At 32.2% G+C, this 25,695-nt stretch overlaps 1 protein-coding gene across 4 annotated transcripts in view; it reads left to right on the forward strand.

Annotated features, from left to right (window-relative positions):
* The window catches only part of LOC118192333 (pleckstrin homology domain-containing family B member 2-like), a 132,198-nt gene that overhangs the window by 64,655 nt on the left and 41,848 nt on the right, over nt 1-25,695 (forward strand). For all 4 annotated transcript variants that reach the window (XM_085809075.1, XM_085809073.1, XM_085809076.1 and 1 more), the window contains 2 exons: nt 12,953-13,062; nt 24,946-24,985. In XM_085809075.1, the coding sequence (XP_085665201.1) occupies nt 12,953-13,062; nt 24,946-24,985 (150 nt within the window). The remainder of the gene's footprint in view (nt 1-12,952; nt 13,063-24,945; nt 24,986-25,695) is intronic.

Raw genomic sequence — 25,695 nt, forward strand, 5'->3', positions numbered from 1 at the left:
CCTGGCAGACGTCAATCAACCCATCATAGGTATTGACTTTCTCACGAAGTTCAACTTACTTATAAATGTTAAAAACAACCATTTAATTGATAGACAAACAAAACTATATTCTTGTGGTAGACTTCCCAGTGTGAACCCGCTCAGTACTAGCATTCATATTTTGATGGGTAACTCAAAATTTGACAAAATTCTTGCCGATTACCCCAGCTTGACAAATCCTTCGTAAACGTTAGAGGGTACCAATGTCAACAATTTTCCATCACATTGAAACTAAAGGACCCCTTATTTTCTCAAAACCTACAAGATTATCTCCAGAAGTACTTCAAGCTGCACGTCAAGAGTTTGACTTTCTCCTATCAAAAGGCATCATTCAGCCTTCAAAAAGTCCTTGGGCAAGCTCCCTGCATATGGTTTGTAAGGCGACTGGCGACCAAGCGATGATTATTGTCGCTTAAACTTGGTTACCATCCCGGATCGTTATCCCATACCCCATATTCAGGATTGCACTCAAATGTTTCCAGGAAAAAACATATTCTCAACTCTTGATTTAGCCCGTGCCTATCACGAAATCCCTGTTAACCCTGCAGACATTCCGAAAACGGCCGTCACTACCCCTTTTGGTCTTTTTGAATTTTTGGCTATGCCATTTGGGTTACGTAATTCAGACCAAACTTTCCAACATTTCATACATGAAGTTTTATTTGGATTGGATTTTTGCATCCCTTATTTTGCTGACATCCTTTTTGCATTGGTTAGTGAAGAAGAGCACATCCGTTATCTTCATCAAGTGTTTATCATTTGAAAACACACGGTTTGACCTTAAACCCTAACAAATGCGTACTCGGAAAACCATCTGTTTCCTTTTTAGGTTGCCTCATTGCTGCTTCAGGTATAAAACCCCTGCCTGAAAAAACAAAAGCAATTGCCGACTTTAAAAAACATACGAGTATTGTCGAGCTCAGACGTTTCTTAGCCATGATAAACTTCTATCGCCACTTCTTACCAAAGGCAGCTGAGATCCAAGCTTCACTGAATGAACTCTTAAAAGATTCACGTAAAAATAATAAATGCTCTGTTCCTTGGAACGACGAACTGAATCAGGTATTTGGAAAATGTAAACACAACCTTATTAATGCTGCAACTCTCTCCTACCACTCTCCTAACCAAAAGCTGAGTATTATGGTTGACGCTTCTGACATTTCCATCAGAGCTGTCTTAAATGTTCGGCACTCTAATAACTACCAGCCGCTAAGATTTTTCTCACATAAGCTATCCCCCACCGAACAAAATACAGCACATATGACAGAGAGTTATTAGCTATTTATGCAGCTATAAAATATTTCAGGCATAATCTCGAAGGTCAACATTTCACTATATTTACTGATCACCAACCTCTAACTTATGCATTAACATCAAAATCAAATTCTGCTTCTCCGAGACAAATTCGTCATTTAAATTACATAGCTCAGTTCAGCACAGATATTCAGCATATATCAGGTTCCAGCAATGTCGTCGCAGATACTCTCTCGCGTATTCAAGGCATCGATGCCAATGCACCGCTGGATTTCACACTTATTGCCCACTCACAAGCCACCGATGAGGAGTTAAAACATCTGAGTGAAGACTCAAACTGCTCATTGAAATTCCAGTCATTACAACTTACTCGGGATCTCCAACTATTGTGCGATACCTTTAACAACAGACTTCGACCTTATGTACCGCTTGACTTCAGAAAAAAAGTTTTTGACTGTTTCCACAACCTATCGCACCCATGTATCTGAGCTTCCAAAAAGCTCATACAAGAAAGATTCGTTTGGCCATCCATGGCTAAAGGACATTGCCAATTGGACTCGTTCCTGCATCATGTGCCAACGGTCGAATGTTACCCAGCTCACACATAGCCCTTTAAAAAAAATCGTGATGCCCTCCGAACGATTTGACCATGTTCATATAGACATCGTCGGTCCTCTGCCACCATCTGACGGGTATCGATATCTACTCACCTGCATTGACAGATTTACTCGTTGGCCTGAAGCTTTTCCCATTCAGGACATTTCTGCTGGCTCTGTGGCTCAACAATTCATCTCCGGTTGGATTGATTGCATGATTTGGTGTACCATCCATTGTGACTACTGATCAAGGTCGACAATTCCAGTCCCATCTTTTCGCTTCTTTGACATCTATGCTTGGAATACGCCAAATTTGCACTTCACCGTACCATCCTTCCGCCAACAGCTTGGAACGTTTCTACCGTGACCTAAAAGCAGCTCTAAAGTGCATAATGACACCCGTTGGACTACATCACTCTCTCTTGTGCTTCTTGGTTTATGTTCTTCCTTCAAGCAAGACCTCGCAGGTACATCCGATGAACTTGTCTACGGCACAGCCGTTCGATTACCATCTGAGTTCTTTCAGCCATCCTCTGCTCCAGTCGATCCAGCATCCTTTCTCCAGACTTTCCGAGAGGCGATGAAGAAGTTGTCTCTGACTTCTACATCATGCCACAACAAATCCACCTCATTCGTATACCATGCACTGAGTACTTGCATTCACGTATTTGTGCGAAACGACGCAGTAAAACCACCACTCACTCCTCCATACGATGGACCCTTCAAGGTCTATGCACGTAACAATAACCATTTCACCGTTTTCGTGCACGGCAAGGAAATCAATTCTGGGAATAGACAGACTGAAGCCTGCCTTCTTTGAAGCTTCAAACACTCAGGTTCCTGTGACCAGTGATCCTCCTGCTTCCCCGAACTCAATTGTTCCTCCAGATGCTCCTCTTTTGATCGACCATATGCTTCCTCCCAGTGCTCCACCAGTTATCACACAATCGGGAAGACGTGTGCGCTTCAATACCAGATATTTGTGAATTGATTTTTTCATCATACCTTTGGTACTCGGGGGGGGGGGATACTGTGGAGAACTTTTTATTATTATTTGTCCACTGGCCCAAGAGAGGGCGCTACCAGCTTTTCCCCTCTTCTCTACTAGGGGAAAATTCAGACTCGTTACTCTGTTCCTGGCTGCCGTCAGTGAAGCATGCACTCACCTCTCTTCCGTTTCACTTTCATGATTTTTTACCTATGTGGACTTGCTAACTATAAAAATGCTTATCGTATGAACTGTAATCATTGTGACTGTGTGCCAGTGAACGTGTGTTAAAATATATACCTTTTTCTAGTGTTAAGTAAAAATGTTAATATTACCGAGCCAAGCTACCATCATTATATCTACAGCAACAACACGCTACCAAAAATGGCATCCATAGACAAAAGCCATATATGCATACGTGAGTTAAAATAATAGATAAATACTAAATCAAGTTCAATGACAGAACTATTGGTGGCAATAATAAAGATGAAGGCAGAAAACACAGAAAGTTGAATTGTTGATATATGTAGAAAAAACACATTCATGGCACTCCCAAATATTATTTCCCGGTTTGGCAGAATCTACATTACATTTGTCTTTCATAAAGATGTAGCCTATGCAACTGATATCCATTTTTTTAAAAAAAATAATGAGTGATGCAGTGTTCTATAAAAGTATAACAGAAGCAGTGCTGTGAAACAAAAGTGTGTTGAGTACCACGTATAAAATCTGACATTTATTAATTGCTACAGTTTCACTCATATTATTAGGATGCTTGATAAATGTACTCTGACATTTTAAAAAGATACTTATTAGAGAAAAATTAGCATAAAATCTTTAATATGAACATTGTGTTTGAATTTTTTTAAGACTTGTGAGCATCTTGTTTGACAAATGCGATAATGATGCAAATAGCATTTACAAGATGTTTGCCTTAGTAAAATTTTTACTGAAATGCACCTAATTTCAGCTTGCAATAAAAAATTTACAAATTTTTCTGTAACTTCTGATTTATGTATCTGTTGGATGTTCTAAGTCAGAAAATGGAAATGGTCTACTTTTTTTAAACTTTGGTGTACTGGCAAAGAAACTAAAGTATTTAAAACTGGGTAAAAATAAACGGGGCCTGTATTTTGCAAAAAACTATTGATTTTGAAAGCAATTTAAAAAAAATCTCAGTTTGCCTGGAGCAAAGAAATTTAGTTTCCGATGGTGTTGATATCATTATAAACATTTATGAGAGTCAGACATTTATCCACAAAAATCTGTTGTTATGCAAGCATCATAAATCCAATAAGACACACAGATGTATTAGTAGTAACTATATAAATTTTATTCACAAGTTTGCAGATGATGATGAATGATGTGCTACGATAAAAAAATAGTAAATATATGGAAAGGCAGTTGGTTGGCATATTCGAAAATCTTGGATGTCTGATTACAAAATAACACATGACACTATTTACTTATTTATTTTTATATCTTATTCAAACACAGTTCCATATTGAATTAAATTATTAATCTTATTGTAAAATTATGATAATCCCAGTATGCTGAATATTTTTTGAAAGAGATAATTTATAGGTTAATTTTGGCTTAAATAAATTTGGCTTACTTCTTTATCAGTGAACTTGATGAAGCAATATTACCATGTAAAAATAAGAAATCAGCAGAATAGTTTTAAAAAAAAGTTTACGTGTATAAAACTGTTGAATATCAATGGTTCTGCTCAAATTCGAACCCTGGATGGCTTTAGGTTTATTTAGGGTATAATGTGAGTATGAACCAGAGTGAATGAATCAGTTTAATTAAAAATATCTGATATTTTAGTATCTTTCTGAGGATTTTTTTTTTTTTTTACATACACTACATTTTCTATATTAGACCAATTAAAAAAAATTATCACTAATTATTCTTTTGCTTTCTTATACGGAGAACATAACCAAGGCATTCAGTTGCAGATTGCTCGAAATCGTTCAGACATATATATTCACAGATATCGACAAGAACATTTTTCAGATTTCCGAATTAACGTTGTGAACTATGTTTACATCCACCGAGGTTGTTGTTGATGCTGGGCGGAGCTTCGTTGTGATGTCAGCTTACGCATAAAGTCAAGACCATGTGACCTCCCTGCTCATTCGGGGATTTAGTGTTGACTGTTCCTTTTCAGCTATTGAGGATGCTGTCTGTCCTTAGTATTAAGTAATCTTTAAGTTAACATCTAAAATGGGCTCACAATAAAAGAATAGAGGAATTAATGTTAAAATATGCATGTGGACGATAATATAGAGCATACTATTAATTATTTCTGTTTATAATATAATTCGTAACATTAATAAAGATGAATGTTTCATCTCATTACTCTATTTCAGTGCTCCGCAACCGGTGTGCCACGGCACACTAGTGTGCCATGAGTAGGATATAAGTGTGCCGCAATCAAATACATGTATTTGACATTTTGCAATTTTTTATCATGTATTTAATACATAATGACAGTTTTTTTCCCTTAATAATGTCTATTTTAAATGTTTTTATATATTTCACTGTTGTGTGATTGTGTGTGTGATTGTAAATGTGTCAGCATTTGAATTTTTTCGGCACTTCCTTGATAACTCGGAACTCTTTGGTGTGCCATGAAATTCCAGAAAGATTTTTTTGTGCGTCGCAGGTGAGAAAAGGTTGCGGAGCACTGCTCTATTTGACAGTGAGAAAGGAACTTTTTCTTGTTATTATTAATTTTTCTTTAACAATTACTTTTTCTTGTTAAAGCAATTGTTTACATTGTTATGAAAGGGGAGAAGTTATATCAGGATATTATTTATTGGTGCGTGTAGCATAAAGATTAAATTCACCTGCTACATTATTTACTAGATCTATAAAACATTGGTTATGCAAATTTTGCTGTTGGCATTTGAATTTAATACTTAATTTGGTATTATTGAAATTAGAAAAAAGTAAATAGCAATTTTCAAACCATTAATACTTTGATAATGTACATTTTACTAATTGCTTTCTTCACTTATTTTTCAGATGCTGAATTTGGAAAAATGAATTTGGTTTTATATTTTTGCGAAGACCTTGTGAAATTTGATGTAAAAACTAGATAATTAAAATAATGTGTATTAATATCATGGCTTCATCATTTTGACTTTTGTAGGTATTTTCTGAATTCAATAAGAAAAGATGTAAAAGTGCTTTTTTTTTATAAACAATGGGAAAAAGCTAAATATATTTAACATGTGAACAATCAATTATTAATTATAATTCATGTCTTCTGAAAGGTCTTACAAATAACACTGAAATCAAAACATATCATGTTTTTAAAAATTAAACTATCCATGCATGAAAAATCAGAATGTTAGTTTACAAGAATGTTTTACATTAAAGTACCTGAAGCAAATGAAATTTAATTGAACAGATATGTAAATGGGGTATTATATTTTAAGATTAAGGATTTTTATTATTATTATTGATGATGGAACTTAAGAGAATTACTTCTCCCTCCCAAGTAAAGAACGATAAAGCACCATGTCTAAGATGCATTTTACTTTATGTTGAATGGCATTTATAAGCCATTCACTTTCATCTGAAAAATAATATTGAGAGGGTATTTTTTTAAAGCAGTCGCTATTTCTAATTTATGCATTCGTTATTATTAATTTAAAGTGCTTTCAATTTACATGAGACGTATCAAACCAAAATTTCGGAGACTGCCATAATCAATTAGTATATACAGTCAAAAGTCTTTAATCCGGACGTCCATAATCCGGAATGATCTATAATGTGGACCTCAAAGCTGTTAACTTTCTGCGCATGCGTAAACGCATAATGCGTCTATGCATGCACTTAATACCTTTACGCATGCTCATATGCGTTTATGCATGCGCATTTAATGTATAACGGATGGTATAAGCTAAGCTAAAATTATCTATTTCAGTTAATGTTGAAGATTGCATTGTTCCTTAATCTTCTAATTGATCCAGCTTATTATTTTTTGCAGACTGTTAGAGCAATTTTATAAATGTAAGCTTGAACTTTCGATTATGTGAAAAGAATTTCCGATTCTGGAGCTGCCAAAGGATCTACAAAGCAAAAGCATGTTTCGATGTCCATCAAACAAAAAGTGGAATTGCAGCAAAAAATGGATAAAGGCATATCCTTTGCTTCTCTAACCAATCCGAAATCTTTACGGGGGGGGGGGGGGGAACGTCGCGGCACGTAATGAACTGGAAGTTGATCTGTCAGTACTATCCTTATCTTCAGAGCAGATGTTTTTATTTTATTCGGCATATAATTCCTTACTAAATGTAGTATGTCATCTCGATGTACTCCGTCTTTGATATGATTTAAATCAAATTCCTCGTCATTATAAATATCACGAATACACATCAAATGGTTTTCTGGTTGCAATTTTCTAATTTTGACTATGCAATGTATGCTTTACGCATGCGCTCGTTGAAAGAAATGTTTAATAAAGTAAACAAATAAATATTAAGCTTTTTTTTTTTTTTTTTTTTTTTTTGTAAATTTTGATACCCTGTAGATCATAATTGCTCTTTATTTCATAAATTAAGGTTTCATATTTTTAATTTTAAAATTTCTGCATGCCATCTTGCCAGATTTAAACTAATGATCTATAATCCGGAATCGCCGAAGTCCCGACGTTTCCAGATTAAAGACTTTTGACTGTATTATTTTTCAATGCGTAAAATATTTATAGTACTGAAGCATTAGCTCAACAAAAGTACTTTCGAAATGACTTTGGGAAAAAAAAAAATTTCTCATATGTTTCACTATATCTTGAAAACAGCATTAGCTGTTTCACAGCTAATGCTGTTAATTAAATTAACACAAAAGTAAATTTACAGGAATAAAATGCTCATTAATGAAGATGAAATTTCATAGAGATTCATACATAGGTAGAGTGACTGTGAAGAGAACTACAGGTATATTTTTATGAATGTGCGTTAAAGAGAAGTGGTAATCTGAAAAAAAGGGGGGGGTAGGTGTCTCTTATTACTTTTTTTTTTTTAAGGTAGAACATACAAAAATTTTTTTTAAAAATTTGCTTGATTGTTTGATCATTTAATAAAGAATACTAAACACAAATTTTTTAAATAAAATTTATATTTTTCAGTGACTTTAAAATTATTTTTATTTTTCATTTCAGTAAAGACTTTAATATAAAATTCTACTGTATTAAATTCATACATTTTTAGAAAACAGATTTACTTAATGAACAACTTTTTCATGACTTATTTTAGCTTATCTCATTTAAAAAATTGTTGAAAATTTCAGTACATCAGGGAAGAAATGTGTAGATAGCATGTTTTAAATATTGTAAAGTTTAACTATGTCCGATACATATATTCTATTTTATCACTATCTAAATAAAACCATCTGTCCATGAAAATCAAGTGAGTATTTTTATTAATTTAAATTGTCTTTCAATTTACACGAGTCATATCAAACCAAAATATTAGAGACTGCCATATATACTATATCAGTTAGTATGTATTATTTTTTAATGCAGAAAATATTTATAGTATTAACCCTTTGTGGCACAGTGTGCCCGGTCTGGACACACCTAAAAATTTCCTTCTGTATTCACAGAAAAATTGAATGAAAAAGGATTTATAGGTTACTCTGAACCTTCTTTATTTATAGTAGATGGCAGCTCAACACAAACCAGTCCATATATTTTAGCCACGTTTAGTTTTTTAAGACCCTCATTTTTCAAAGAAATCTTCCAGATTTTTCTTAGGTTATAAAAGGAATTGTTTGAAAAGAAATTTCTATGCTATTCTATGCTAATCTCCTTATTCTATATTAGTTTTAAATTTTTTTGTTGAAATCTCTCCTAAAATCAAACGGCGAATGCTATGTGTGCCCAGACCGGGTTCACATAGGACAACTATGTGAAAAATCTAGGACAACTGAGAGTCTGTATTTGTTTCTCCGCATCTCATCGGTCAGTTCATTGACAACAATGCTTGTTTCAGCACACTTTTCGAAGCTCTATTCAATCAGTGTGCCCACTTTGGGCACACCCACAGAATTAAACGATAAGTACTATCTTCACAAAATTTTACTTGTGTACTCCTCTAGGCCTAATTAGACTGCCTACCTTTTTTTCCTTTATCAAAACTCCAACTTTAAAAGGTAGTGTGCCAGAAAGGGTTAAAGCATTAGCTCAACAAAAGTACTTTCTAAATGACTTCGAAAAAAAAAATTAAATTTCTTGTAAGTTTCACTATATTTTAAAAACAGTATTAGCTGTGATACATTACCAAAAAATTAAATTTACAGAAATAAAATCACATTTAACAAATTGTGGAAACTTTCAGCACATGTAGGGGAAAAATGTGGCATTTTTACATTTGTAATGTGCCTGTATTATCTGCATATAATGATAAGAGTTATGGTATTAAATAAAAATATGACTTGGGGAAAATATGGTATTAACTAAATGTATATAGTGAAAATATATGTAGATTTCATGAAAAATTAATTTTTACCAAAATTATACATAATATGCATAAAAAATAAGGAAAATTTACGTAAAATTTTGTGTAAAGTATACGTTTGTGAAAAGTAAAAAAAAAAAAAAAATGCGGAGATTTACATAAATTTTCACTAAAAATATATGAAGTAAAAAATGGGAAGATTTACGTATAAGATTATGTATATTGCAGTAAATATACGTAAATCCGTAAAATGTATGTATATTGTATGTAAAAACTACGAATAAAGAGCGCCCATTTGTGTGAACATAACTAAATTTTACATATATATTGTAACATAAAAATATACGTAATATCTACTGTTTTTTCTGGACACTTTTTTAATGATATTTTTATGTTCAAGTTTTACGTTTTTTATACAAAGGGCCATTCATTTATTGCACATATTTTCCACCCGCAATTTACGAATGTATGCTGCCTAGGAAGAAATGTTCGATAAAGTAAACAAATAAATATTAGGCTTTTTTTCTTTTGTAAGTTTTGATACCCAGATCATAAATGCTTCACTATTTCATATTTTTAATTTTATAATTTTTACGTACCATTTTACTAGATTTAAATTGGTGATTTAATATTCGGAAAAATCCGGAATCGCAAATATCCCGATGAGATGTTGTCTCGGACTTCGTACTCTAGTATTTTTTTTTTTTTCCTGCATGTACATTGTGTGCATAAAGCTAAAAAAAGATTTTTTTCTTTTTTAAATGTGTGTGTTCCATGATGTAGTTTAAAGTTACAAATGAGAGAAATTTATATGCAACTTTTTCCTTTTTAATGCAATTTTATAAAAATGTGTGATGATATGTTAAATCATTTTAATATTATCTATTTTATAATGTATCTGTATGTATGTATATTTGTGTGTGTGCATACATGCACACATGCAGTAGAAATCTTTGCAAGTTGTTAGTTAAAGGATGAAGAAATTATGATGATTTAAATGAAGCAGTTGTTCAATATTATGCTTTGGGATAAATACCATATTCTGTTCTGTGTAAGATTGTTTTATGTCCACAAAAATTCAGATGAAAATCAGGTGCAGTTTATATATGCCAATGAGTAGAAATAGGTACTCATAAACGTGCAGCAACACACGCAAACAGTGCATACATCATATTACCATAACACGCATTTAAGGACTGGCATTATTCCAGGCATTTAAGGATTGGGGCTAGAAACAGTTTGGAACTGGTGGTTTGCTGAAACCTAAGACCTTGTTAGCTTCGCATAACTTCCAATGTCGTGTGACGTCTGAAGTGAAGGAAACATTAAAAGAGTTAAAAATTGTCATAGCTGTGTTTCCTGGAGGCCTAACTTCCATACTATAGCCTTTGATGTTAGTATAATTGCTGCTATAAAAAAAGACTTCATAATGATTGAATGGGTACAGGAAATCACGACCTTATTTCGAACAGAAAAGTAAAATGTGTGAGTATGGCAGCCTGGGACAGGGTCAAGTATGAAGCAGTTGTTAAAAGGTTTTTTTGAAGTGGGGAATATCCAATACTCTAGACCAGGGGTTCTCAACCAGTGGGGAATTTCATAGCTTCAGGGGGATCATTTTTTTCTGTCAGCCTTTTATGTACTTGTTAAGTATTTAGTTTTATTTATGACTATTAAAAACTACTTTTATTCAAGTTTAGATATTTCTCAACATTTTCTATACTTGTTTAATTTATAAAATATTTAAAAATGACCTAAATAAGTAAATGTATACACAATTTTTATGTTTTTGAATGGAAATGGAGGTGGATAATCATTTAGCAATTGTGAAAAGGGTGCATGGAGCAAAAACGTTTGAGAACGACTGTTCTAGACAGCTCCGAGAATGATATGCTGTGAGATACTGGTAGCAGCGATAGTGGTACTGGTACTACTCTAATAGTATGAACAGTGACAGTGAATAACAGGTGCTGAACACAGAAATATGTTTTTTTAATTGATAATAAAACTTCTGTCTCAGTGTGTGGTAAGTGCTATTTTCATTTTAGCGGTTTCACACCTCCAATTAAAAAAAAATTTATCGGTGGTAAACAGGCTATCCCTGTCTTGTCCTTGAGAATTATTTTTTTTAACTAGAGTTAAAAATTAAGGGTATAGCTTATCTGCATGAGAATACAGTCATGTTCAAATTTTTAAACTGCTCTAATCTCAATAATAGTGCAAGTCAGTAGATGGAAATAATAAATTACTTAAGCGATTAAAAAAACTTAAACTTCTTTTGAAATGTATATGAATGCCCTTAGAACTCAATTCATGTTATACATTCATATTATGTTATGATGTATTTATCTAATTTTGTGTAAACAGAAGACAAGTCATGATGATGATTTTTTTTTTTTTTTGGTAATGTATTAATGCTCTGAATTCATCTTATGTAGTACTTTGAATTTATGTAAGGTAATATTAGATTGTTTCTAAAGAAATATTTTTATTGAGGGGTTTTTTCCAAATTTTAATTTCTAATAGTTTTTTTATATCCTCACTTAAACAAACTCGCACATAACTTCTTGATCTAGACATCGAAGAAGAGCAGTAATGTTTGGTGGCAGAAGTACCATTCCAACAGCTTGCAAATTTTATGGATGAATGTAGCAGGACAGTTGTCTATAACAAAAGCAGCTTTTCCTGAGATGAATTTTTGAATACACAGGAGGGGGGGATTCATGAATTCCAAATATAATTTGAGAAAAGTATTTCCAATTTATAAATATGCTTTTCTCAAATTCTATCTGACATCAATGTATTTGAATTAGCTTCTTAATCCGGGGGAAAGATTTCACATTTCTAGGGCATCTTGGACTTCTTTTCTTAATCAGTTAAGACTTCAGCTTTAATACCCATCATTGGCACTGAGTAAAATTTTGAAATGTTTACTTTATTTGCCTTTATTGCACATATCCTCAAAGGCCAGTGTTTAATTTGATAAAAGGTAATAAAACAAACCACTTTTGTTCAAGTTAAGCTCTTCTGATTCTGAATAATTTGTGAAGTGTCATTTCCTTGTACAGCATTTTCAGTTATCCTAAACACTGGTGTTGATACTTGCTTCTTTTTGGTTTATTTTTTAAAAGAAAAAATTGTGGCTTTGTTTAAATGTTCTACCCAAGCCATTACTGATAATAAAATTTTCTGCATTGAGTTCTTTCATTATTTCTATGGCATTTCCTTTGAGAGTTGCAGCAGGAATTTTTGCATTTTCAGGTCTAAAAAATTTTTGCTGTTACAGTAAACTTCCTCTGTTTTGAAATCTCTGCAGTTTATTTTTATGCTTTTTATACTTCCTGTTCATATGAAACTAATTAGAAATTATATTTTACTTTGGCCTTAGGAGTTATCCAAGCATAACATATAAATTGGGGATATGTAAATAAAGATTTAATTGCATTGTCATCTGTAAGAAACTGCTAGTCTTAAGAAAAAATGCTGATTTATCTAGATTGACAAGTTATTGAGGTGACAGTCTACAGGGCTTCTACAATATATATAAGTATTTTTGTATGTATAGTGTATATCAAGAAAGTGTATGTATTTTTTCCTGTGTACAGGTAGAAGGTGTTCAACCCCCTGAGAGGTATGGAATTCAGAATTTATTATCAGTTGTTACGTCCACAGGAAAAACATGGATATTTTGTGGAGAATCATTGGATGATATGAGGTAAAGAGTTTGAGCATTTGTTTTATTTTTCTGGTGTTGTTTGGCTTTTATGGCATATTTTCAATTAACTGTGCAGGATATTGTATTATTAACTGAATATAATAGTGAATGCATGAATTATTTTTATTCCTAATCATTATCTTTATTGAGTATCATTCAAAATCAACATTATATGCTTTTTAAAAATATTTGCCATCTTTACTAAATTACTCTAATAATCATCATTGCATAACATAGACTGCAGCTGGCATTTAGTTTAAAATTCAGAATTTCAGAAGATGCTGGAATTATTTTGCAGAGGATATTTCTTGTACTGAAATAAAAATTAAAAATTTATGTTATGAATTAGGAAAATAAAGGGTAAAGCATGCTATTAGATTTAACTATAGTATTTGATTTTACTTATTGTATATGAGTTTTAGATTGAAACTTTAAATCATTTGTTTCAATTTGGCAATATTATGAATATATAGTCTCAAAAACTCTCTTTGATTAAGATTATTTACTGTTGCTAATACTATTACCATCTGCAGGTTCAAATTAGAAGAACCAAGACTTGTGTGTATCAGTGTAATATCTATTTATAGTTAGTATATATATATATATATATTTTTTTTAATGTGTGGATAATATAATATGTATGATATTTGGGATATATGGACAAAGGTGTATTTTAGACATTTCTTGTTAGACCTAACTGTCAAAAATGCAGGGCTATTTTACATTCATGTGCAAAATAAAATAATGCTGCTATTGTGTGTGGTGATATCCGTACATAAGCAGTTTTGTGCATGCAGTTATAGTAAATTCATACACATAACTGATAATCACAGATTAGCAGTTGAAAGTATGAATGCAATTAATGATAATGCATATAGACAATTGCATTTAGTTCAATTTAGGTTTGAGTTAGCTGAAATCAAAAACTGTCAAATAAAGACATGGAAACATTAGTGACTTTCTGATAAAAATTTCCTCCACCATATAGCATATGAATAGCACTGACTGCAAAAAAGCCTTGAAAGATGTGAAAGACAAAATAGACCACTGATCTGAATTTTGAATTTTATACAGTGATGTAAAGTATGACTTTATAAAAAGTGTACCAAAGTGAAATGTAAAATTAGCGCCCCCTCCCGGCAAAAAACTTCTGTCTTCATAGATTGTATATGAAAATCAATTTTAAGAGGTACTAATAATGTAGGTTCATCTTCTACAAAAGAGGGAGGGGGGAAACCTAAATTTGGCTACTGTATAGATGCATACATACTGATAAATAGAGATAAGCAGTAAAGTGCATGGTACATGTTAATATTATTTTATAATGATAATAATTCTAATAGAACAGAAAAGATTTCATGTTATCCTTGTTCAAGATTCTTTATTCAATTCAAATCACACACAAATCACCAAGATAAATGAACATTTGAATCAGATTTCAAACTTCCAAGTTTTCCAGATAAATTTCGTACATACTGGGTCGGCTGAACAATAATTTAGAACAATCAAGATTATCAATAATGCATGAACATTTTCAAGAATCATTATGCATTTTAATATAAATTCATTCAAGTTTTTGTAATCAAGAAAATGTCACAACATCAAGAACATGTAAAACTTGCCATATGTTTCGAGAGTATCAAGTAAATTTTCATTTATCAAGAATTGTTGTCATAACATTCCTGTTCAAGCATCAGGAATTTAAATCAAGAATTTATGTAACTCAAGATAATATTAAACAAATAACATTTCAATAATCAAATTAAAATACTAGAAATATGGCAGAAAACCTCTTTTTTTTTTTTTCAGAATTAAATTAAATTTTAAATACACTTGTACATTTCTACAACCTTAAAAATTTCTAATACGTACATTTCAACTTTAAATATTAAATATACAATAGTTTAAATATTAAGCATACATACAAAATTAAGTAACATTAAGGTTACATTTTTAGTAAGAAATATACTATCACACAATATTAATACTCTTAGCATTCTACCTCTAAATGGAGGTAATGGTGATATGACTTGTTGCATTTGTTGGGAGTTATAACGCTGACAGAGTACACAGTTTCTAATAACATGTTTCACATTTTGTCTGGATCTAATGATCCAGTATTTTTCATGGAGAAACATGAGAGTACTAGCTACACCTGTATGAAGAACTCGTTCATGTGCATCATGTACCAGAAGATCTTTAAAATGAGTTTTTGAAGGAATAATTATAGGATGCTGTTCATGAAAACTTAAAGTTGATTTTTGTAATCTTTCTCCTCCTAACAAAACTCCTTCCTCACTTAGAAAGGGATTCAATTCATAAATTTTTGAGTTTTTTGAAATCAACTGTCCAGGCTTTAAACTAGTAATTTCATCAGAAAAATGTTCATATTGAACTTCTTTTATCAAATATAATTCTGCAGCAAAGAGTTGTTCTGCAATCAAGGGTCCTGTTTTCTTGTAAGCTTTATTTTTCAGATTGTGATTAAATCTAAATATTCATGCAGTCACTCTAATAGCTCTAATTAATTTACTATATTTTTCTAGATTCAGCAGAGGATTCGATTTTTCTGCACTAGACGGTAGTATTGTGTTATCATTTATACACTTTTCCCGCTCTAATTCAGCAGCAGAAAACTCTATTGTCGCAATAAATTTACTAGGCCAAACACTTACTGATACAACTAACCAGTCTGGTCCAGAGTGCCATAATTTTGAAGGCAACAAATATTCAGCTGAACATCCTCGAGATAAAATGTCCACTGTATTGGACTTCCCATTACAATGTCTCCAGTTATTTGGGCAAGTTAATGATTGTATTTCAGATACTCAATTTTTTACAAACATTGTCCAGCGTTCAGGAGCACTATGATTCCAGTGAATCACTATCATACTGTCAATCCAGATAGATATTTTCTTATGAATTGAAAACACCTCTTTTAAATTTTTAACAAGTCTTGCCGATGTTAATACTCCTAACAACTGTATTCATGGAAGAGTGAGTTTTTGTTTTATTGGTGCAATTCTATATTTTCCTATAATGAATGCTGCCTGCCCTTTTTCAACCGATCTAAAATATGCGACTGCACATATGCTTTAATAGTGCATCACAGAATACATGCAGTTCAGTATCTGTATTTTGCTTCAATTTGCTGGGGAAATATTCTCGAGAAATTTCAAATTTCTTTAATTTTTTGATTTCTTCGCTCCACTCGGACCACAACTGCTTACATTCAGTTGGAACTTCGTCGTCAAATTCTAAACCCAACTGTCAAAGGTTTTGCATTATCAATTTTGCACGTAATACAAATGGCAGCAGAAAACCTACTGGATCAAAAATAGTAACAGTCACCTTTAATATATTTCTTTTTGTTGTGTTTCTACAACTATTTAATGTTTCACACATGTTATCTACGTTATGTTCAAGGAAATTACGTCTTTACTCATACACCAGTTAAGCCATAATACTTTTAATGAGCTATTTAATTCATTTTCTCACTTATTTATTCCATAATCATCCCAAAGTTTTTTGAGTTCCTCTGAATTTGTACTAAACAGACAAATTTATTCTGCCATCTTTAAGCATGCAGTAGGCTCCAGTACTTAAAAGTGTGTTCCATGGAATCTGCCCCATAGAAAACATCATCTACGTAGATCGAACAGTTCAACATCTAAAAAATATCTGGATTTTCTAACTCTATTTTCTTTATATGTTTTTTATAGTGCTCGCCAGAATGAAAGGGCTACGTGACACGCCGAAAGGAATGCAAGTCATTCTATAATGTTTTAAATTGCAATTATCAAAGTATAAAAACCGTAATATATCTCTATTAATTTCAGAAATTACAATCTGGTGAAAGATCTTTTCAGTATATGCTGAGAACGCATGTTTGTATTGTTTGAACCCCAATAAAGGCCAAAACAGAAGGATTAAAATTTGGGCCAGGCATCAAACAATTGTTTAGAGATACCGCATTGTTACACTTCAAAGTTGTGTCAAACACGATATGGACTTTAGTTTTTGATACATTTTTGTTACCACTGAAGAATGTGGCATGTAATACATTTTATTACTGTTACAACTTTCAATTACACACTCCTCAATTATTTCACTTTTTAACTGTTCGTTTATTATACTATCATAATTCTGCGTAAGCCATTCATCATTTTTTAGTTTATTAACCAAAGATATTAGATGTCGCTTGACATTTTCTAAATTATTACCCAAGTTTTCATGATGTGATTTGTATAACAAACGAGCTACATATCTACCATTAGTAAAATGCAATTCTTTTTCAAATTTCTCAATGACCGATTTATCATCAGGATTCTCCTTCTCCTCTAAACCCAAGTGGTCCAAAACCTTTGCGAACAGTCATTAACTGAATTATCTTCCTTCAAGTAATGAGAAGCACCAGTTGTAAACATACGGGCGCTGGACTGATCACCTTCCAAAGATCCAACCAAATATAGAATATACTGCAAATAATTTATTACTTACTCTTTTTGCCTGTTTGCACTTCACAACATGAATCAGACCCTAACAATATTGTTATTTCATCTGCTTCACTATTGTCGGCTAATTTTAAATTTTCTGATTTTAATATTTCTAAAATGTTTTTCGAGGAAATTTTTATGATCGCTCCAGAAATAGTGTCTGTAACAAGAGCTTCAACCATGATTCAGTCATTAGGGTAGTGTATACTTTTCAGGGTAATTTGGACAATCTTATATTCCATTAGTCTACCCTGGATATACCCAAAAGAATAAATATATAACCTTTCTTTCTTAAAGTCCTTAATTTTAGTTCTTTAGCTAAATCAGATCTAATAAATGATCTCTGTGATCCACCATCAATTAGGATTTTTACTATTTGGCTTCTAGTATTATCTGTATCTGAAGCGTAAACAGTGCAAGTTTGTAAATATACTCCTTTATCAGCAGTTTCAGAAACAGCCTTAGAGTTGAACGGCAGGGATGCAACTACATTATGCTTAGAATCTGATACTGTAAGTACTTTCTGTTTAACATCTGAAAGTGTTTGCACTTCAGGAACAATATTTTTTACAAAATAACTTACTATGATTTAAACCATTACACAACTCACAAGGCTGAAGTTTCACTTTACATCTGGATGATACATGTCCTTTCCTAAAACATTTGTAACAACGTCCATGGTTTTTTAATATTGCTCTTTTTTGCTAATTTGTTTTCTCACATTTAACTACATCGTGTGTAGTTTGATTACAATAGAAACAGTACAACTTAGTCACTGTGGCTAATGCCGAAGCAGTAGGAACGCTTGTCCTTTTTAAGTAATTATTTTTATTCTGCTTAATACTGTAATTTGTGCCCCTTTTCTTTGAGTTTATTATTAAATTAGAAGCTTCCCGACTCTCAACTTCCAATCTAATAAATTCGAGAAGTTCTGTTACTGCTGTTTAGAGTTTCATTTTCTATTAAACTTCAGATTCATATCGTCTGGTAAAAGCTGTAAAATAACAGGTCTTTAAAGGCTCCCGTAAGCTTCCGACACAATACTTAATGAAATGAATTTAAACTTCTTATATTGATTTAACAAGAATTGTAAAGTGTTCTTAGTGCTTTCACATTGGACAAACTTCTAACAGGTTCAAGATTCAAGTGTTTGTTCATGTGCGAAGATATAACCAAATCTTTCTTATCAATAAAATAAATAAAACTTATAGTCAAACTTAAATCAATAAAACTTATAGAAGCGTCATAATTCTCATTAGATAGTGCGAACCCAGATACTGCACTTAAAGCAGGTCCTGTGAGTAAGGATTTAAGATAGGTAAACTTCTCGACCTTTGTTAACTTGTTATTATTACTAGTAGCATTTTCAAAAGCATTATAAAATTCCAAAAATAAACTAGGATCACCATAATATTTAGGAATTGAAATTTCAGGTAGATGAATGTTAATTTTGTTTTTGAACTTTACGGCAGCAGTATGGTTACCAGGTGATTCATTCTCAATGTTCACTATCTGAGAATTTAAGTTTCTTTTTAGCCCTAAAAATACATAAACTCATTCTTTCATCATACTCTAACACAGTATTACATTCGTTTTCAATTTAGGACTCATCCCCTTTAAAACAATCCAGTATTTTTTCATTAATTTCTTTCAACGCAGACTGTTCAGAAGTAAGTAAAAACACATTTTCTTCTACCATATTCTTGTCCAAAATGCCTTTTTTTTTTTATTTCAGGCTCTAAAACATTTATTATTTTAGAAATAGCTTGTCTCAGTTTTTCTAGCAGCTTTCAAATTAACAATATCATCTGCCATAATAAAAACAAAAATAAAGTTATTCGCTTACCTGGTTTAATCCTATTCAGTGTTTTAATCCTAATTTAGTAACTCACTTTCCAAGAGAAAACCATTCATAAAGATTCTGAACGTTTATCCTGCCAAGTTCAGTGGAAGGGAATAATTTTTCAACAACAGGAAAAAACACTGCATTCTTAAATAAAAAAAAACTGTTCGTGCGCAACTGTTCGACGCCAAAAATGTCAAATAATATAATAGAACTGAAAAGATTTCATGTTATCTTGGTTCAAGATTCAATTCAAATCACACACAAATCACCAAGATAAATGAACATTCGAATTAGGTTTCAAACTTCCAAGTTTATTCTAACACGCATTCAACTGGCACTGCTAGATCCAAGAACAAGAAGTATACATCGGGAAAAATTTACACTCTCCTTTGCGGTTAAAATATATTTCCATATAAATTTCTTACAATTATTTTGCTTCAGACCTGCTGAGGGTTTGAAATGTTGGGTTCCTGGTTTCATAATACTGATGTTTGGAACAAAGGGATTTTTTTAAAAACTAATTCAATAAAATTTGTACTAAAAATTTAGTATTATTTTCCTCATATTGTGTCTGATAAGCAAGGTAAAATTCTGAGTTTAATTTGTAAGTTTGGTTTACCCTTTTTATCCTAAAAATAATAATGCTTATAAAAAATATTTCTGAACTACTACATCATTTCAAAGTTCTGTATCGTACAATTTTTATATAATGCTAATAATGCATGTGCTTATATAACTCTAGAAATGAAAGTGAAGTCTTTTAGCCAATAATAATGTTAAATTTGCAAACTAATAATAAACTAACACAAGGAAAGTGAACCATACCTTTGTTAGTCTTTGTCTGACTTAAGTGCCATAATCTGTATATTGTTCTTTCACTTCTCTATGTTCATAATAAATCTTTTGCTGCTCTCTTTTTTACTTCAGTTATACTGCTATAAATATGTAAAAACTGCTCATGTAATTTTCTTCAAGAATAAAGAAATGTTATAAGTATATTGAAAATAAAGTATTATATCAAGAAAAAATACATACAGTAAACTCTTGCTGAACACAGAGAGTTGCAGGTGTTTTTGCGTATACACGTTATCTTAATTTCATTTAATTCATTTATCTTCTTCATTTAATTTATCTAGTTTTAAATTTCCATTGTATGCAGTATGCTGCAGAGCATTAGCCAAGTGGCAATAATCCTCCTTAATGACGATTTGAAAATTCAAACATTAAAGAAGTCAAGCATTACTTAATAAGGTATTTCTCCCACCTTCTTGGTGTAGTGGTTCTGCACGCTGGGCCAGTATTCCAGAGGTCCGTGGTTCGATTCCCGGCGAAGGCAATTGCTCATTTTTCATCTCTCCGGCTTTTCCAAAAAATTCTAATGTCTCTACAGTGGCGCCCGAACTAAAAGGGTGTTGGATGATGACTCTCCCCACCTAGGATTTGGCGATTGGATCCCCTAGAAACTCCAGTCGCCCTTTGAAAGCGGGAGTATATAAGTTATTTCTCCCACCTTTCTTGGCGTGCCTTCGTGGTGTAGTGGTTTTGCATGCAGGGCCGGTATTCCAGAGGTCCATAATTCGATTCCCGGTGAAGGCAATTCCTCATTTTCAACTCTCCGGCTTTTCCAAAAAATCCTAATGTCTCTACAACTTAGAACAAATCCTTAGCTTTAAAGTTCTCCTTATTCTCGGTAATGCTGACATGGTACTGAAGCCTTCGCAACATGGCATCCAAGTGTTGGGCTTTTCTGCCCTGCGCTGAAAACCAGTTCATTAATCCAGCCACTGGATTAAGGAATCAAAAAATCTTTCAAAGCCTTTTATCTCAGGAATGTTTAAATGTGTACAAATAAAAGCATTGGACAAACGAAAGCATGGCATACTTATGACATCTGGAGGCAATTCAACATAAGGTAATGTATAGGAATGATTAAACTCGCATAGGAACAAGTGAATTCATCAACAATGAATGCTTCTTGACATCAGTGCTGGCTAGAAGATGTCAAGAATTTTAAAGGATTTCCATCAATTGAAAATGAAGGCAAGGAAATTGTAGAAAGTGCAGAAACAAATTTCAGATATGGAACAAGGAAAAAAATTAAATAATTATTTGAGAATGATGATCATAAAATGATAAATGAAGAATTGGATGATTTTATAACACCAACCAATGTGAAAGCTGTGATAGTGAAGAAGATAAAGATCCTTTAATGTACAAGAAGTTAAATGAATTGTTAGAAAAAGCACAAAACTGTCTGATTTTGTAATGGAGATTTATTCAAATGGGAAAGAAGACATAACAGGTATTAGGAAATTTTGTGCTCCTTACTGCGAAATGTTTAATGAGTTGTGTCAAACATTGTCTCAAGCAAAAAATAGCCAGCTAATTAAAAAAATAATTGTATTATGTACTTCTTATTAAAAGCCTTTCAATTAACATGTTTCGTTTCCCCCTTTTAATAACAGTAGTATTCAAATTATACATGCTTTCTTTATCTAAACTTTACCTAACTCGTTTCTTTCCACAGAAAGTGAATTTTGCGGAATGCGATTTTGCTGTACGAGCTAATGTGTTAATGAGTTAGTTTAAGAGTTAGTGTGCTCAGTGTTAATCCCCATGTTCGGCAAAGGTTTATTGTATGTGTATATATGCATGTATCTGTATTTGTATGTATATGTAAGTATGTATATTTTTGGGTATTAAAAATAAGGTTTTGTGTTTATTTTACTAAACGATGGAATTTAAACATGAAAGCTTTTGAATGTTTTCAAATGTTACCCTTAGTTAATGAGAACTAGCTCATTTAGTTATTGTTAAATTTCTGGGCTTTTAAAAATACATCTGGAGAAGCTGTGGACTTTTCTTTCTTTGTGATATTACTCTGTGTCTCAATACATCCTGAATATACATCTCAGACATCCTGAATATTTTATTATTATAGATAACTGTTATTTATCAGACTGATTACTTGATTTTGCTTGGGAAGGAATCATAGTATTTGATATCAAATGTGTCATAGATTAGAATAGATTTTAACCTGTGATCTGTAACATTTTTGCAGTTTTTCTTTTATTAAATAGGATTAATTATAAATTTTCTGAGGGAAAAATATTGATCTATTTAGCTAATTTTTCCTATTGTGCCAGTTTTGTTGGTTTCGTATGTAAAAACAGGGTTGCCATGCTACATGGAAAACCTGAAAAACTGGGAAAAGTCAGGGTATTCGAAAACTGACTAAAAATGTCGGGGAATTTAAATATTTTAGTTAAAATCTGGAAAAGTCCATAAATTTCATATGGTGATCCCCCCCCCAAAAAAGCGATTTTTATGCCAGTGTTTGAAGCAATCACTTTCTTGGCGAATTATGTATCACGCGAGCATCATTTGAGCAGTTGCTATAGAGCCAATTTTCACAGCTCCGATCAGATTGTCTTTTAGAAAGTCAAAGCAAGTTTCCAGTGACATTTGGTTTCCAGATACAGTCAAAAGTCTTTAATCCGGACTCGTCGGGACTTTGGCGATTCCGGATTATCGATTTTTCTGCATTATAGATCATCAGTTTAAATCTGGTAAGATCGCATGCAGAAATCATAAAATTAAAAATATGAAACCGTAATTTATAAAATAATGAGCAATTATGATCTAAAGGGTATCAAATTTACAAAAAAATTTACAAAAAAAGAAGCTTAATATTTATTTGTTTACTTTATTAAACATTTCTTTCAATGCACGCATGCGTAAAGCATACATTAGGCATAGTCGAAATTAGAAAATTGCAACCAGAAAACTATTTGATTTGTATTCGTGATATTTATAATGAGGAGGAATTTGATTTAAATCATATCAAAGACCGAGTAGATCGAAATGAAATACAACATTTAGTAAGGAATTATAAGCCGACTAAAATAAAAACATCTGCCCTGAAGATAACGATAGTGCTGACAGATCAACTTCCAGTTCATCGCTCGCCGCGACGCCCCCCCCCCCCCGCAGAGCAGCGTGAAATTGATAAACAGATTTCGGAATGATTAGATAAACAAAGGATATGCCTTTATCCATTTTTTGTAGCAATTCCACTTTTTGTTTGATGGACATCCAAACATACTTTCGTTTTGTAGATCCTTTGGGAGCTCCAGCATCGGAAATTCTATTTGACATAATCGAAAGTTCAAGCTTACTTTTATAAAATTGCTCTTACAGTCTGAAAAAAATAATAAGCCAGATCCAATTTGAAGATTAAGGAACAACGCAATCATCAACATTAACTGTAATAGATAATTAGATAATTTTAGCTTATACCGTCCGTTATTAAACGCGCACGCGAAAACGTATTCTACGCTTGCGCAGACGCATATGCAAGTCGTAAAGGTCTTGCGCGCACGCGTAAACGCTTATGCGCATGTGTCAACGCGGCGCATGCGCAGAAAGATTTTAGCTTTGAGGTCCGGATTATAGATCATTCCGGATTATGGGTGTCCGAATTAACGACTTTTGACTGTACCTTGAAAATTGAGAGATTTGCATGCGCATATGCAGTGCATGTTGAATGAAAGAAAATAGCTTCCCATTCTTGTATAAAGCAAAACCGGTTTAATGTTAGTATACGCGGTACACATGGTATTTTGTGACATTATGATGAGCAATAATTGGGTCATTTTGGTGTTGGCAACAGTTTTCAAAATCTTACGAAGGTCCATACCGTATACTAGGATTTTACCACAAAATCTTTTAAACCTTTTTTTTTTTCTTTTTAATAAATGTCTTATTTGCCATTTTGCAGTAAAATAAAGAAAATAGTAATCAGTCATCTAGGCTAACCATTTAATGTAATTATATTTGCCAAACTATCGTTGGTTACTGTAATTCAGTTTTTAATCTTTAAGAAATTATCTTTAATGTTCGTATCATGTAATGTGGCTTCTTCCTTCAAATTTATTTATTATTAATTAATAATACTTTCAAATTTTAGGCAGTTTTCTCTGTCATACTCATGAAACTAATTCTAGCAGTATGATGACATATCATAACGAAATTTAATGCACATATTTTTTGCTTATGTATGCTTCTAAATATATATAACACCTGAATTTATTTAAAAATATCATTCAATAGATTTCTTTCTTTCAGTTAGCTGCAAAATGTTTGCATAAAAAGACATTTTTTAATCCAGATTGGGCAGATTTTAACCTCAATCTTTAGTGGAGAAAACAACTCCTATTATAGTTATAATAGTAATGGTTTGGGGATAAGTCATATGTAATAGGCAAATTTTTGTGTTTTCAAGTGGTACCAGCACTACGTGGATAGACTGGAATTTTCTTAAAACACACCTGGAAAACCTGGAAACGTCAGTGAATTTCATTCTCCTGTTTGAGAGGCAACCCTGTAAAAATCTTGAGATAATTTAGTAGATAATAATTTTTATTGCAGGTATTAATTTTGTTAATAGTTTCATTAAAGATTTGGGCAGATTTTGTGTTTCATATACTAATGCTGAATAATTTCTGTTAATGTTAAAATTTATTATTTTTTAATGTGCAGGGCTTGGCAGCTAGCTTTGGAGCAAGCACGCTTGTTTGGTGTAAGTATCTTAGCAGTTCATAAATTAGATTTTTATTTATGCTTAAGAGTATATTCTTCTTCAAACAGAAGGTAAAATTTTATTACAAAGCTATCCAAGATACATATCAGTAAGAGCCGCATTCAGTTTTTCATATCAATAATAGAATTCACAGGTATTTTTAACTACCACAATAAGACATTTGTATTATTTAAAAAATAGTAAAACAGTTTTTGAATAGAAATAAATGTTTCAAATAAATGAATAAGAATTTGGTATTTTTAGATCTGTGTGATTATTTAATCCAAAAGAATTTCTTATATAAATACCAGAAGAATTCCTTGCATGAAGAAGAATTACTCACTGTTGTGATACCCAATAAGTTGCTTATATAAATAAACAGTTCTTTTTGATATTTAGAGAATACTGTACAATCTGTGGTATGTAAATTTATCTTCCTGTCGTATACTGATTTTTTTCATGCAGAAAAGCAAGCATTTTCTTCTAATTGTGGGATTCTTTCTGATTATAATTATCTTAGTCAACTGGAGAAAACTGCTATTGTAAGGAGATGGATTGGTTTTTATAATAATATAATAAAAAAAAAACTTTTCATTTGACTGCTTAATTTAAAAAATAGAGATACCAATTTTTCTTTATTTTTGAGCTATGTGCACCTCTGCAGAAACACTACTCTGTGGAGTGTCTCACACTGTGGAGAATTTACTGTC

This window comes from Stegodyphus dumicola, chromosome X2 (assembly GCF_044657685.1).
Source record: "Stegodyphus dumicola isolate Sdum_Otavi_A_Nest chromosome X2, ASM4465768v1".
Classification (NCBI taxonomy): Eukaryota; Metazoa; Arthropoda; class Arachnida; order Araneae; family Eresidae; genus Stegodyphus; species Stegodyphus dumicola.